General features: G+C 31.4%; 1 protein-coding gene across 6 annotated transcripts in view; it reads left to right on the forward strand.

Annotated features, from left to right (window-relative positions):
* LOC114325814 (FHA domain-containing protein FhaA) overlaps positions 1 to 16,547 on the forward strand; it is a 69,116-nt gene that overhangs the window by 18,167 nt on the left and 34,402 nt on the right. For all 6 annotated transcript variants that reach the window (XR_003651739.2, XR_007697330.1, XR_003651740.2 and 3 more), the window contains exon 2: positions 9,909 to 9,985. Coding sequence is in view for 3 of the 6 variants with exons in the window: in XM_050647360.1 (XP_050503317.1) it covers positions 9,925 to 9,985 (61 nt within the window). In the remaining 3 variants the exon portion in view is untranslated. The remainder of the gene's footprint in view (positions 1 to 9,908; positions 9,986 to 16,547) is intronic.

Here is a 16,547-nt window from a genome sequence, read left to right on the forward strand (position 1 = left end):
GGTAATAAACCCTAAAACTAATTTTCTTCAAGTGTGTACCAATCCAATATCGAAGAAGAGACCCCCCTAAAAATGTGTTTATTTAATCCCAGTTAGACGGGACTAAGTCAGTAGTGTACAGTTCGTTGAGCGAAGAAGGTGTTCTTCCTTTGGTAGCAAGGGCTACCCTGCGTCCCATGACGGGATCCAGACATCATCGTTCCTGAGCTAGGAGGTGATGTCCTTGCCAATTACTATAGCAATCCTGCTGCATTGTACGTCCCTGAGAGGAGTTTTTAAGGTACCAAAACAAGTTTTAAAGTACATTTTACGTTGCTGCGGTATCATCAGATACCCCTTTTTCTCCAAATAACTTTTAACGTCGCGAAGTGCGCGAATTTGCAAAGACATTGGGTCTTTAATCGTATAGACATTCATTTTAAACGTATCTCTATATTTTTCTGTGCTGTATCATATTATAATAATAATTATTGCATGTGTTTTATTTAGCATTACACTTTATTGACATATATTATATCCATATATTGATTTTATGATTTTATTGATTTTAATAGGGTGCCTTTCTCGTAATAAACGCTTGTTAATATTTTCCTTTCATTATTATACTCTGGTATCATTGACCTACCGAAATTCGATATTGTTTTGCCCTAATAATTTACGACCATAAAATTCTTTCTTTAAAAAAGGGGCTGTTTATCGGTATCAGATTCGCTCCGGAGATTTAACGTCTTAGCTGTTTAGAATACTATTAATTATTGTTGTATTTCCTTTACGATATTTCTAACAGCTGATTTGGTAAGGTCAATGGCAATATTGTATCTATTAATTGGGTCAGTGGTTTTTCTGAACTTTTTATAATTGTATCTGTTTGTCTGTATTGTCAAAATATTTGTGTAAATTTGCAAATAATTCGTCGTCTTAACATTAAATGATGTATTGTAGCTATTTCATTTGTTTCATTTTACTTGATCACAATTAGAATAAAACAGTCCACTTCAGTCCGCTTCATATAATATTATATTAGTATACACTTTATTCGAAGGGGAAAAAACCAGCGAGTTCTAGACTGAATTTACATATCTACCCCCCTTCTGGTGGTCTCAAATGTGCATTTAGAGGCCATCGTCTGTGCAGAAAGCAACATATACTACATAATACCAAGATATACCTACAAATAATTATCCTGTTTATATATTTTCTTATGAATCGTCATTTATTTTACCTCCTATTTATGTAGCTCCTCGGCATAATATAAAGTTTCAGAAAAATGTATTGGCTTCATCACGATATGATGAAGCCAATTTTGATTTTGATATTGATTTTAAAAGTAAAAGATGTATTTAGTAAGTTGTACATTATGTACACTCACCGGCAGAAAAAACCGCCACCCCAAAAATGGGTCATTTTTAATGTCTTGTATTTCCTAAACCTGATGTCCGATTTAAGTAATTTTTTTAATATGTTATAGCCTTATTCTTTGACAATATCGCTGTAATAATATCGTTGCTAGACAGGTACATTGTGATTGTATACAGGGTGTAGCAATCAAACTTTTTTTTTTCTCAAACTTTGGAACACCCTGTGGAATGTTATAGCTTTTATAAAATACTGAAATTAGAACCCAACTATAGCTTCAGGTTTTCTTAACATGCTGTTTTTTGATTCATTCGCTTATGTTGGATAATAAAAAAGTTAGGCACTTTAACAACTACCCCTGTTTTTCGTCAATATAGGATGTTTTTAAATAAGTACGGCAAACTTTAAGGGGTAATTCTGCATAATAAAATAATGAACGTTTGCTTTATAAACGTATGGCCGCAAAGGCTTTGTTTCCGAGATAGGGGGTGTTGAAATTGTTCTTACAAACTGACGATTTATTTATTGCTCTAAAACGGTTTGTGATGTGCAAATGAAATTTGGTAGATTTTAAGAGGTAGTTATTACGCATTTTTTGGCATACAATTAAGAATTTTATATTCACCATTGACGTGCATACGGGATATATCTAAAATATTTATACCCAAATATATGCCAAAAAATGCGCAATAACTACCTGTTAAAATCTACCAAATTTCATTTGCATATCACAAACCGTTTTAGAGCAATAAATAAATCGTCAGTTGGTAAGAACAATTTCAACACCCCCTATCTCGGAAACGAAGCATTTACGGGCATACGTTTATAAAGCAAACTGTCATTATTTTATCATGCAGAATTATCCCTTAAAGTTCGCCGTACTTATTTAAGAACACCCTATATTGACGAAAAACAGGGGTAGTTGTTAAAGTGCCTAACTTTTTTATTATCCAACATAAGCGAATAAAACAAATAACATAATGTTAAGAAAACCTGAGGCTGTAGTTGAGTTTTAATTTCAGTATTTTATAAAAGCTAGATCATTCCACAGGTGTTCCAAAGTTTGAGAAAAAAACACAGTTTGATTCGTACACCATGTATACAATGACAATGTACCTGTCTAGCAACAATATTATTACAGCGATATTGTTAAAGAATAAGGCTATAACATATTAAAAGAATTACTTAAATCGGTCATCAGGTTTAGGAAATGTAAGACATTAAAAATGACCCATTTTTTGGGGTGGCGGTTTTTTGTGCCGGTGAGTGTATTAAACCATGTAGGTACTTATTCAACCTTGGCAAAATTAAAACATAATGATTCTTAGGCTAAGAATTTTAATTAATGTTTTGTGGTAATGTTCGTAATATTATGAACTAACCTCATGTTGTAAGTTTTTATTATTTATTATTATTTTTATACAATGATAAGTCATTTTAATTTTATAGTCCATTCTTTCACGGTTTTTGCTCTAAATTTTAAAGAACCACTTGGATTGACATGGAATTTGGCATACGCATAGCTTAAATGTCAAAGAAAAAAAGTGATATTGTGCCGATGTGTGCTTTTCCCCTGGGTGTGACTTTCACCCCCTGGGGGTGACTTTCACCCCCTCTCGGGGGTGAAAAAATATATGTCCAAAATAAGTCCGGAAATGGATAAACTGACTAATTTTAAGTAACTTTTGTTCTATAGAGCTTTTTCACCAAGTCAACACTTTTCGAGTTATTTTGCGAGTGAATATGTTCATTTTTCAACAAAATAACCACATTGTTAGACGGTTTTTCGCAAATAACTCAAAAAGTAAGTATGTTATGAAAAAAAACGTTCTTAGCAAAAATATATCATGTAAAAAAGTAAAAAACATGGTGTACGCATTGGGTGTCTGGACCTCGTAGAACCAGAGTTATAGCCAATGAAAAATAGATTCATATTCACCAAATTTCAAATAGAATATTTCGAAGTAAAATATCCAAAAAATTAAGCAATTTTTGGGGAAAGCCCATTATAACTTTTTTAAAGTGTTTAAAAACAGTTTTATTTTTGTTTTTATAAAAAGTTTCTAGCATTAAATTTAAGTAAGTTACGCTCAAAAAAAGTTGGTCCCTTTTGTTTTGGCAAAAAAAAAATCGGGAAGACCACCCCCTAATTAGCAACTTAAATGAAATTAATCGTTACCGCTCCACAAATTATTTTACTTATGTTGTGTTTATATGATCTGTAAGTTTCATCGATTCAAAGTGCTTATTTTTAAAAAAATTTGGTTTTAAATTAAAACTTTCAAAAATTTAAATTTTGAAAAATATGCTTATTTTCAAAATAACTTAAAAATTGTTAGCGATACCAAAAATCTCGAAAAACAAAAAAGTCAGCATTGCTTTTCTGAATATCATGTATTTTTTTTGTTTTTCTGTTAGACAAAAATTGATTAAGATTTGGTGTTTCTAAATTTGCATACATTCGTGATCAGTGACTCGTTCAACCCCTTTTAACTACAGCCCTTTCAATAATAAGGACTTTGAACCGATGAAACTTACAGATCATATAAACAATACATACACGAGTCAAGAAACTTGTAAAGTTATAACGATTAAGTTCATTTAAGATACTAATTAGGGGGTAATTTTCTCGATTTTTTTACCAAAACAATAAGGGACTAACTTTATTTTGAGCGTAACTTGTTTTAACTTTTTGATGCTAGAAATTTTTTTTATAAAACAAAAATGAAGATTTTTTTAAACACTTTAAATAAGTTGTAATGAGTTTTCTCCGAAATGTGCTTTATTTTTGGTTATTTCACGTTAAAGTATTCCATTTGGAATTTGACGAATATGAACCTGTTTTTCATTAGCTATAACTCTGCTTCTTCTAGGTATAGAGACGTGATATATACACGATTTTTTTAAATTTCTTACAGGATATGTTTTTGCTAAGAATGTTTTTTCTATAAAATACTTACTATTTGAGTTATTTGCGAAAAACCGTCTAAAAGCGTGGTTATTTTGTTGAAAAAATGAACATATTCACTGACAAATAACTCGAAAAGTATTGACTTAGTGAAAAAACTCTATAAACCAAAAGTTACTTAAAATTAGTCAGTTTATCCATTTCCTGACTTACTTCGGACGAATATTTTTTCACCCACAAGGGGGGTGAAAACCACCCCCAGGGCAAAAGCACATATTGGCACAATATCACTTTTTTCTTTAACTTGTTAGCTATGTGTATGCCAAATTTCATGTCAATCCAACCGGTTCTTTAAAATTTAGAGGCTTTGCAATATTTTACCGTTAAAGAACGGACTATTAGTATATTTACTGAAAAAAATATATTTTAGCATATCCTGATGAAGCAAATAAATTTTGCGAAAGGTTAACAAACAGTTTCTCTTCCTGTCCCAAAAATCTATTTTTTACGGATATTTAAAGATTATGCAAGAAACTACAATAATTGAAAGTATTTATATTTTGGATCAAAGGTGAATGACCTGCAATGTCACATTGCTAATAAAAACAATAAAAATACTTGCACCTCGCCCACTGAAGATTTAGTTTGTAATTGGTCAAATGCCTGCTGTGACTTTTACACGTTTCTATAATTGTATAATTCGTCACACTGAGAATACATTGCATATTTTTTATTCATTTAGTTTAGTAAATTAAGTAACCTTTTAACATAAAGTAAAAATAGCACAAAATCATTAAAAATAAGAAAGTTGCAATATTTGGGACACTTAATGAAGTGACAACGATATATGAAATGCTAAGACTGATCATACAGGGAAAGATAAGAGGAGGAAGGAGTATAGGAAGAAGGAGAGTGTCATGGTTGAAGAATTTAAGGGACTGGTGTAAATGCAGTTCTATAGAACTCTTCAGAGAGCGGTAGATAAAGTAAAAATAATGATAGTGATATCCAACGTCCGATTGAGAGACGGCAAAGAAGAATAACAATAGCACAATAAGCTGGTATCCAACAACTATTCTTTGGACAACTTTACATAAATGTATACAATAAAGATTTTTATATCTGCTTGATAACTAAATAAATCAAACAATAAATAAAATTTTTAAAATAGTTTCAGAACCCCCCACTCTCCTTAAGTTAATGGGATAAAATATTTTTTGTGGAAGATACCTATGTTAGTTTTTTATCTTCTTTCGTTTGTTCAGAGTTTGCACTTTCTAAATAAATTAATGAATGCTACATATTAATATCCCTTAGAAGCCCTTTGTAAAATCATAAAACGACCAACTATATCAGAAATTCTACAATCTCTGTCCCCCTTAGCTTAAACAGAACTAAGCAGTTACTAGTGCAAATCAAATCTTAAACACTTTAATAGTGCTTTATTGATAATAATTTAATAGTGCCAGAGACCGACAAAACCTACTCGCCTAAAAATACTAACAAGATTTATTATTATTACTAACAAGATAATAGTAAAGAATATACCGGGTGGTGAATTGGAAAACGGGCCATAGGAAACTCAATGTAAAATTCTAAATTGTTGAATTCCTGCATCCCTAATTATTTTACATCAAAATTCATGAGAAACTATTTGTAGAGGATTAAAATCTGTATTAAAAACAAAAGTTAAAATTGTGCTACGATTTAAACAGAGTCCAAAATTTTGAAAAATAGAATACATTTGCCATACCTAAGTAAGTACGTAAAAGTAAGGCCACACGTTACTATTTCTGACAGTACGCAAACTATTGACTGAATAAAACATTTTTATTATTACTACTTTATCCTCAACTGAGGACATCTTTTCGACTGTATTGGTTTTTAAACAATAAAAGCGATAAAATAAAAATACTGACAGTTCAAAATATTGTTAACATAATAATTTCATTGTGACGGAAGGCAACCTTATACACATTCTTGCACTGTGTGTGGCCTAAATTTGGCAAATACTTTGATAAAGTTTATTATATTTTACAAAATTTTGGAATGTGTTCAATTCGTAGAACAATTCTAACAATTATTTTCAATAAAGGTTTCAATCCTCTACAAATAGTTTCTCATGTCTTTTGACGTAGAATAATTATGGAAGCACGAATTCAATAGTTTAGAATTTTACATTGAGTTTCCTATGGCCCGTTTTCCAATTCACCACCCTGTATATCAAAGCGACATTATAAATTTATTTCCATACACAAGCTAAACTGATCTTAAATTTTATATAATGCTGTTCTAAAAAATGTACACAAAACTAGTTTCTATTTTATGATCAATTTTTACAGCATGTAAAATATGTTTAGAGAGGTACGTAATTACAGTTTATTCACATAAGCTATGCAGGAGATGTAAACATTTGTTGACAGCGATATCGTCATCAGCAACATAGAGTTGGCTATTTCTTTCAGTTTTTGAATATTTTTGGATAACAGTTACTTGTATAATCGCGTAAATTATTCGTTAATTTAATAAATACTATTATTCTTTCACTCTATATGTATTGAGTGATTAAAATAATTTATATACTATACAATAAAAACTAGTAATAGAGAAAGGGGAAAAATAAAGAGGATTATATTTTATACAATTTTTGAAACTTCCAATGAAACACCAACCAAACTAAGTACGTAAAAGACATATATAATAACTTGTATGCATTAAGTTCACTTAATTTTATTAACTAGCTGGTTTTATTGGTTGAATTTGTCTGTCGATAATTAAGCTTCTTGTCAGCTAACATATTTTAATATTTCAACAATTTTTTTTTAATTTTGGACCATGTTGTGGGAATTTCCCCATGCCCCCCTCGTAGACCCGCCACTGGTTCTCTCGGAAAATTGTAGTAAATCGTAATTGCAATAATTTCAGTCGTTTCACTTTTTGTCGAAAAGTTGAAAAAGGCGTAGATATTGAACAAAAACAATTGCTATAAATCAGTCAGGTCTTACGCTCGCACCTTTACCGCATACGTACTACCTTAAATATTGATTTTATCAAAAAATTTAAACAAATGAAAAATATACGAAATTTAATTATCTTCATTTTTGTATAGGTTCAAATTTGTTGTAAAACTAATAATAAACGAGATAATTCAATAAATCAATATTTATGCTCTAACTGTCACCATTTCTCCCCCATAACTCGGAAAATATCGACCGCACGAAAAAAATTATGATAAACGAAATTATAGAAAATCGCATTTTCAATAATTCCAGTTTCTACAATTTTTGTCGAAAAGTTGAAAATGGCGGAGATATTGAGCAAAAACAGTTCTCGTTTAAAATCAAGATGGCGGCTAACGCAACGGTCAAATTCAGTCGAGATTTTAAATTTATACTACTATTGACCCCCCTAAGGATTAGAAAAATAAAATTTTTGGCAGCTCGTAATGCAAGGTCAAATGCTATCCTGACTGGGCTAGTAGGGATAGGAATGCGGGTATATTGTATTCTAATTATTTTTGCTGTAATCTATTTTTCGGCGAATATTGCATCTGTACACGACCTTCCTGTACTGAAACCTTGTTGCTCATCTTCTTAGCAGTTTATTAGCTGATTTATTCGATCTTGCAAAATTTTAGTTATAAGTTTCAGGGTAAGATTTAGCAAATTGATACCTCTGTAGTTTCCTAATTGTTTTCGATCGTCCATTTTGAATAATAAGATTAGCTCGCTTGTCGTCCATTCTTCTCGATTTTTATTGTGTCTTATATTCTTGTTAAATTTTTTCTCAGTTGATCCGTTATTGTATTTCTGACGTCAGTATAGAGCAGTCAAGTTATTGTAGAAGGTATTTTTTTTATAGTTAACTTGGGAAAGGATTTCTACAAAAGCAATGTAATGCAGTCAGTAGAGATAAAGTTAAACAACTTGAAATTATACTTATCATCAACAAAATAATTAAAGTAACCAATCTTAGTAGCTGTTTACGATCTGAACACTAAATAATAAAACATAAATCAAGTAACACCACATAAAATGTAAGTCGTCAAATTGTCAAATAATTCTGACAAAATAAAAAATAAAATACACATGATCACTGAATAGGAGTTATAATCATAAAGAGCACTCAATACTAAAAAGTAAGATTTTACTGTTTTTTGTCAAAATTATTGAACGAGGGGGGCGCGGTGAAAATAATTATGGAATATTGGGTCGCAAAGGGTAAAAGGTTGAGTAACGCTGGGTTAGTTGTTGAACCTGATTAGAAATCGTTTGCGGCTATCGTAAAATATAGTGTTTTATTTCGTGAAAAGTAACTACCTATGTATTTATGGGATAGATAATTTTCTTTTCTAATTTTTGTGTTTACCAATATCGTAAATTAAATCACAAGATGTGCATGCCTATACTAATAGGTAGTTAAACAACATAGTGAGAAATATAACAAACCCGCTTTATTAGGTTAAATTCACATTTGTTTTCTTTTCGGCCAAGTCTTGTACCTTGGACCACTATCACGTCTTGTACGATGGGCCGAGAAAAAAGACACATTTTTGCGTTGCACAAGTAACTGCTGTAAGTCCCTATTTAACGGTCCAGTATCTGAAGAGAATTCTGAACAACAATAAATATTCTGGACCAAGTTGTCAACAATTTTACATTGAGATTAAAGATGTTTTGCTCAAACTTCAACCACCAAGTCAGGCTGGGTTGTCTGAAAGGCAAAAAGGAGTACATGTGTTTGACTTAGATTTTGGGAGCTTCAATGTTGAAGAACACAATTTTTTTGTATATATTTTTAAAGATTTACGGGTGGTTCAACGTACAAGACTATGTGGTTCAAGGTACAGTACCGGTTTGTACCTTGGACCAAATTAGCTCTAATAAATAAAATTTTAAAAAATGTGTTTGGTTTTGTTTTATTACAATGACCTTTTAATATAGTATACTATGATGTGTAAACTGCAAGTTAGTCCAAAACTTTGTCTTTGAGATTTAAAAACTTAAAAATAATTGAGCTTTGAATAAATCCGGTTCAACCCTCTCCCCTATATTCGAACAAAAGACTGTAAAAGGACATCGCACACATCTTATGGAAAATATAATGTCACTCAAATTCAATAAAATTTATACGAATATATTCGTTTTAAATTAACGATCAAATCTTATCATTGCGCCAACTCTTAATTATGATTAATTACGGCGCAAATTGCAATTAAAGTTTATCGAAATCACATTTTTTGAGTCAGTAAAAGTGTCAGTTACAATTACTATTGCTCTGGGTGCTATTCACAAGAGCTTAAACCCCGCTGGGTCTAAGCGGATTAGTGAAACTAATCCGCTGATTTATGGAGTACCGACAATTTGGGTATTTTAAAATATTTTTTTTCTCTCTAACTTATGTACGTACCCATTTGATTTCAGATTTATTTATATCAATTTCTGCTCTTATTATTGAAAATATAGAGTTGGCGCAATGATAAGATTTGATCGTTAATTTAAAACGAATCTATTCGTATAAATTTTATTGAATTTGGGTGACATTATATTTTCCATAAGATGTGTGCGATGTCCTTTAATTATAAATCTGCTTGTATAATATTGCATTTTCTTTTATTATTGAATATGTTTTTCGTTTGTTTCAGGTTACATGACACCAAAATGAATCTATTCCAGTTTGCTATTTTCTTAGGATACTTTAGTATTGGATACTGTTACACAAGTAAGTATATTGAGACTACACTAAGCAATTAATAGTATTATTATTATTCGATATTTAACTGATTCCAACATCCAAATTAATAATAGTAACAGGTTAACAATACCATAGAACCTCAGCAGAAAGGATGCGCTGGGGGTTCCATGAGCTGCAAAGAATTTTGCTTTCAATTGACAACCATTTCTAACCATGCATACACCAAAAAATGAACTTTCCTACTGCTTTCATTGATTACAGGAGAGCCGTTGATTCAATGATAATATGGTGACAATGTTAAAGAATATAATGACGGAGTAAAATACTAAAATTCACTTTCAAATTGCTATTTTAAATTGTTAATTATTTAAGAACTTGTTTTCGAATGCACGGATAATCAGAAATGGGCATAAAGTACCTTTCTAAGGACGAAAAAAAATACGCATGTGGCTGAATAAAGCTCTACATTGTCGACATCCCAATAAATTCAGACTTTTCCTTGAAATATTGAGTTCCTTGCTCCCATTCACGATCAAGTTATACCAACCAAAAATTACGTGAAATATATCGTCAAAGATCCTCAGATCTAAAACGACAATGTCGAGATAGATCAATAAGATGTAAATAATTGGAACTGGAGGATAGGAGGAGCTAGGCATCACACTGCATGTATAGATAGCGACGGAAAACTAGAAACAGAAGTGGAAGATCAAGTTAATAGAGCAAGTATAGCCACAGGTTGCCTAAATGACACAATATGGAGAAATAGAAATATGGGAACAGAAATGAAAGGCAGAATTTACACAACAGTCATCCGACCAATAATGACAAATGCGACAGAAACACGACCTGACACTGAGAGGACAAAAATATTAATCGTTACAGCGGAGATAAAAACCCTTCGAAAAATTGATGGTAAGACACTAGGGGACAGAGCTACAGATATACGACGGAGATGCAAGGTGGAGATCATAAGCCGGAAGAGGAAGACAATAAATAGAGTAGTAAGGACGATCAGTGGAAAGACCACTAAAACAAATGAACGACAACTTACTGGAGGTGGAGGCACATTGAAAAAACATACAGAGTCATGTCTATACAAAAAGAAGAAGAAGAGGAAGAAGATGATTTCCCTCCTGTATTCGCATCTAAACTTCTCGTTCTACCTTCTACCTTGTTGTCATTGGTGATTATTGCCCCTAGTTGATTAAATTTTTTAACCATCTTGAGGTTATGTTCGTTTATAGTAATACATATTTTAATAATTATTTATTAAAACTTTGAGATGTGGATATTCTAACGCATTCTAAAAATTCCATTCAGACACGAGAGATATAACTTTTTTAACTAATAATGGAAGAAAAAAGAGAAGGAAAGCGTGGCCGTATAGCATCAAGGCTTGAACAGACCTAGACTTACAAATCTTAATAAGAAAGGCACGGGATAGATAAATATGTAGAACTCATCGCCAATCTCCTTTGGAGTTAAAGACGGCATCTATAGAAGAAGAAGAGTGTTATTAGCCAATAATAACGCCAATCAGTTACATAGGTAGGGGAGCAAAGTATGCTAAATGTGCAGTCACTCGAGCGCTTTGGGGACCTATTAGGTTGTGAAGAGTAGGTCCTAAAACCAAAAAAAGTTAAGTAAACTTTTCCATTTTAGTGGGCGCTTGCTATTTTTTAACTGAATTTTCCATTTCCAACAATTGTTTTTTTCGATTATAACGCCATCTATCCATAATTCGAAAAAATATTTCGAATAAAAGTTACTTATTTTTACGTAAGAAATCCAAATCTGCAATAAAAAAATGGGGGCTCCTATTTAAGATTTTAAAGAAACCCCCCACCCCACTCCCGTGGGAGGTTGTGTTTGGTGCCATCCGATAGATTTTTCAAAAATATTGAATAAGTGTGTTTTACAGTTTTTCGATCTGATGTTCATTTCGCGAAATATCGCGGGATTCGTATTTAAAATATTAAATTTACCCCCCACCCCTCTCCGTGGGAAGTCGTGTTTGATATCATTGGATAGATTTTTAAAAAATATTAAGCACATATTTTTTAGTTTTTCGATCTGTCATTAGTTTCGCGAAATATTCGCTTTATTCTTGTGAAATTTTGGGGCTCACCCATTTCCTTACGCCCGGCTCAAATCGTCAGATTTTTGAAATATACACTCTTTTGCATGTACTTAACTTACCTTATCTTAATCTGACAATTTCGAGTTTTTTTAAGGATAGATTTCTTTTTTCGGGCCCCCCTTAACGAACTCCCCTGTGTTAGGAGCCAATATATGGTAGAGGTACATCTGCAGTGTACCAGGTTTCTCCCCATATGATAATCTGACGCGCTCGAGTAACTGCAAAAATCCCCGCTTGGGCTCCCCTACCACATTATTTGGAGCTATTGTTTCTTAAAATTATTGATATTCTTTTTAGACCAGGACTAATCTGTAAAAAAACGTGAATTTTTGGATGTGAGAGGTGGCATTCGGATTTTTGCAGATAAAGTTAGGTGACACCTTCAGTAATAATAATTGACTTATGCTCCTTCTCAAATATGCCCGGAACATTAATAAAAAAATTAAAATATTTAAAAATTTCGAAAAACATCGATTTTTTCTGATTTCTTTGCTTATAACTTTAAAACAGTTCGTTTTAGAACAAAGTCGTAGAGAAATAAAATAAAGATAATTGAATTTTGTATGATATACGACTTGTCAAAAATGTCTTAAGATATTACCTTTTCTGCAATATAGCAATAAATACAAAATAAGGGGGCAAAATACGCCTGTTGTTATTCAATGTTTCTTAACCACTTTGGTGGCACTTAGAACCTTAGTAATTCGGTTAAAAAATTCTTATAACCTACTTCAGTGGTCTACCAAATTTCATTAAAATCGACCTAATAGATTTTGCATAATAAATTTGCAATATAAATGTTTTAAAAAAGTTCAAATTTTTTAAAATCTCTCTGAAGAAAAAGTAGACCATTTAGAAGTAGTCTAAATTTTTTACATATAAAGAGGTGCTCTACCTATCTAATACACTTTACAGAATTAAAATCGGATTATTTAAGGGGCCCCAGCAATGTTTTAAAATTACAAACAATTTTTTGGCTTATAAACAAATAGCTTTGTTTAATAATAAAAAAATTAATTTTTAGCAATGCAAATAATAAAACCGGTATAATTTGACTTAAACTTTCAAATGCTGTCAGCAGAACTGCTATTTTATTTTTTAATCAAAAGTTATTCTCTTTCCAAAATTGCAATTTTTCGATTTTTTTAATGTTCCACCTCGTTGATCTCAAAAACTATGCATCCTACGAAAAAACTTGTAAGAATATTTTTTGCTTAGAATTACCCAAGAAATACAAAAAAATGTTTTATTTTGCGAAAAATCGATGTTATGTAATTCCTCACGTTCTTTGTTTATAACAATCTTATCGACATCCGGATCAACTGTTACCCAAAAAATTCGTGTTCTACAGGTCAAAATACATAAAAAACTTGGCTTAGTCCATATAAATAAAGGAGCCCGTTGCACCCCCTCCTGGACACAGCACTAATTTGTTTATAAGCCAAAAAATTGTTTATAACTTTAAAAAATTGCTGAAGCTGCTTAAATAATTGGATTTCAATTCTGTAAAGTGCATTAGATAGGTGGAGTGCTTCTTTATATGTAAAAAAATTGACAAAAAATTGACAAATCTTTGTATGTTACAGTTTTTGTTGTGCAAAATTTTAAAAAAATTTAATTTTTTAAAAAAAGTTTAGATTGCAAAATTATTATGCAAAATCTAGTCGAAAAAAAGTCAATTTTAATGAAATTTGGTGGACGGTTTTAGCACATCACAAAAATTTTCTAAGCGAATTAGGAAGGTTCCAAGTGTAACCTAAGTGATGGAAAAACATTGAATAAAGACAGGCTTGTTTTGCCCCCTTATTTTATATTTATTGCTATTTTGCAGCAAGGGTGTTAAATTAAGACATTTTTAACCAATCGTATCTGATAGAAAATTTAATTATCTTTGTTTTATTCCTATACGACTTTGTTCCAAAATGAGTCGTTTTAAAGTTTTAAGCAAAAAAAAATAGAAAAAAAACGAAATTTTTTGAAATTTTTAAATATTTTTTTTTTTATTAATGTTCCGGGCATATTTGAGAAGGAGCATAAGTCAATTATAATTACTGAAGGTGTCACGTAACTTTATCCGCGAAAATCAGAATGCCACCTCTCACATTCGCCTAAAAACAGATCCTTCCTGGTCTATTTTCTCATAGGCATCTTTCAGTGCTTCACAGTTTTTCGATTTCTTTTTAACGCATTTAATTGTATGTGACAGAAAAAAATGCACGTCCTGATTACAGACATTTATAACATTTATTCTAGTTGTCTATAGATGGAGCTATAATCGAAAAAAAAATGATTTACGAATTATATAATATATCTACGAATATAATCTGTACAATTTATAAGACTATACAAATAAAAAAAAACCATTTTATAAATGCAATAAATACAATTGATTTGTTTTTATGCCAAATTGCAAATAAAATGTGACAACTGTCAGATTTAACTAAAATATCATGTTAGAATAAATGTGTATTATTACGGACTTACCTTTTTTTCTATCATTTGTGACGCACTGAAAAATGCCTATGAAAAGGACCATTGTACAGTTTTTTTGACACAACTGATAGTCCCCAACGTAACGTCATAAATCAATGACGAATAACTTCAAAATTAAACATTAAAAATGTATAAACATTTTCAATTTCATTGCAACCCGAAAATGCAGTACCATCATATTCAAGTTCAATCAGAGAACGCAGGAAGAGTCCATACCGGTTTCGGGGCTTTTTTGCCCTTCATCAGTAGACACATATGTCTTCTCTCTGACTGAACTAGGATAATTCGACGCGTGCCGTCGATGGCTGGAGTGATGTAGCGACATCTGCTAAGAAACAAACTAAATGATCAATCTAATAATACATAAAACGACAATAAATATCATTCTACATACCACCAGATTGAAAATAGTAGGAAACTTCTCTGGTAACAACCTCCGAGGCTTTTAAAAATTAATTTTTGTTTGTAACTTCAAAATTCAGATGCAACAAGGGATTAAATTTCCTTAAAGCAATTTCTAGAACTTGGTGGGGAGCCGATGTAGAAACGGCATTGCTTTTTTATCGATCGTACATAAGATCAAGAATTGATTATGGATGTGTTTTGTATGGTTCAGCAGATAAGTATATCTTGGGAAAAATAGACGTGTTTCAAAATACAATATTACGTATTTGCCTGGGTACTATGAAGTCAACTCCAACCAATTCGTTATATGTTGAAGCTCTTGAATTTCCATAATAGAAGAGAATATCTTAGTCAAAAATTTCTGATTAATATTTGTCATAGAAACCCCTCTCTCTTCTCCAATATTAGCAAACTTAATAATGCAGATTTAATAAATAAATATTGGATCCACAAGAACTCTCCTCCACTTTGTGAGGCTTTTAGAAATCTCTCATATTGCGATTACACCAACTCACATACATATAATAGCTCAAACTTTGAAGACTTTGATGCTTTTTGCAAACTATTACGGTAATTAAACCAAGATACCATGTAAATACTGCAAACAGCTTCAATATTTTAAGAAATTTATTAGAACACTGGCCAGAATCAACAGTTATTTACACAGACGCATCAAAGTCTTCTTTTGGCAATGGATGCGCTTTTTATATCCCCTCAAAAAGTATAGAAAACATGTTTACACTGGATCATAATTTTTCAATTTTACTGCTGAAGCCATAGCAATTTATGAAGCATTAAAATATTTTAAGAGTTCCAATGACAGCTCCGCAACAATTGCGTCTGATTCTCTGTCGGTTCTTTTAGCCATTGAGACTATGTTTTTACCCAGTAAAAACACAAATATTTACATTCTTCTAACTAAAAAAATTATTTTTGAATTACACCATGAGCAAAGAACAGTTAGATTTTTGTGGATTAAAGCTCACATAGGGCTCGAGTATAATGGGCATGTAGATATATTAGCTAAGAAAGCCATTCATTCTGGTGTGAAAACAGATTATAAGCTCTGCATTCCAGATGTATTTATAAAAATCAAGAATGATCTAAACAAGCAGTGGAAACAAGAATATTATGAATATAATCAACACTCCCACTCGCAATATGCACTGATACAACCCACAATCCCGAGTGAATTTTGGTTTAAAGATTACTCTGTCCCACGTAGATACATTGCATCTATTATCAGGATGAGATCTGGACACGCGTGTTATCCAGCCCATCTGGCAAAACTTAGAATTGTAAGTTCCAATTTATGCGAAGATTGTCAAAAAGAAGCAGATTTAAACCATATTTTCTTTGAATGTACAAAATATATACAACAAACTGATGATTTAATAAAAAATTTAATCAAACATAAAATTCTTCCTCCCTATAACATTTGCTACCTTTTGTCATTAAATAATAAAACCGTATATGACTATTTAACAGAATTTATTTCAAAAAGTAACCTTAAATTGTGAGCACAGTTAAACTAGTAACCTTTGTTTT

This window comes from Diabrotica virgifera, chromosome 3 (genome assembly GCF_917563875.1).
Source record: "Diabrotica virgifera virgifera chromosome 3, PGI_DIABVI_V3a".
Lineage (NCBI taxonomy): Eukaryota > Metazoa > Arthropoda > Insecta > Coleoptera > Chrysomelidae > Diabrotica > Diabrotica virgifera.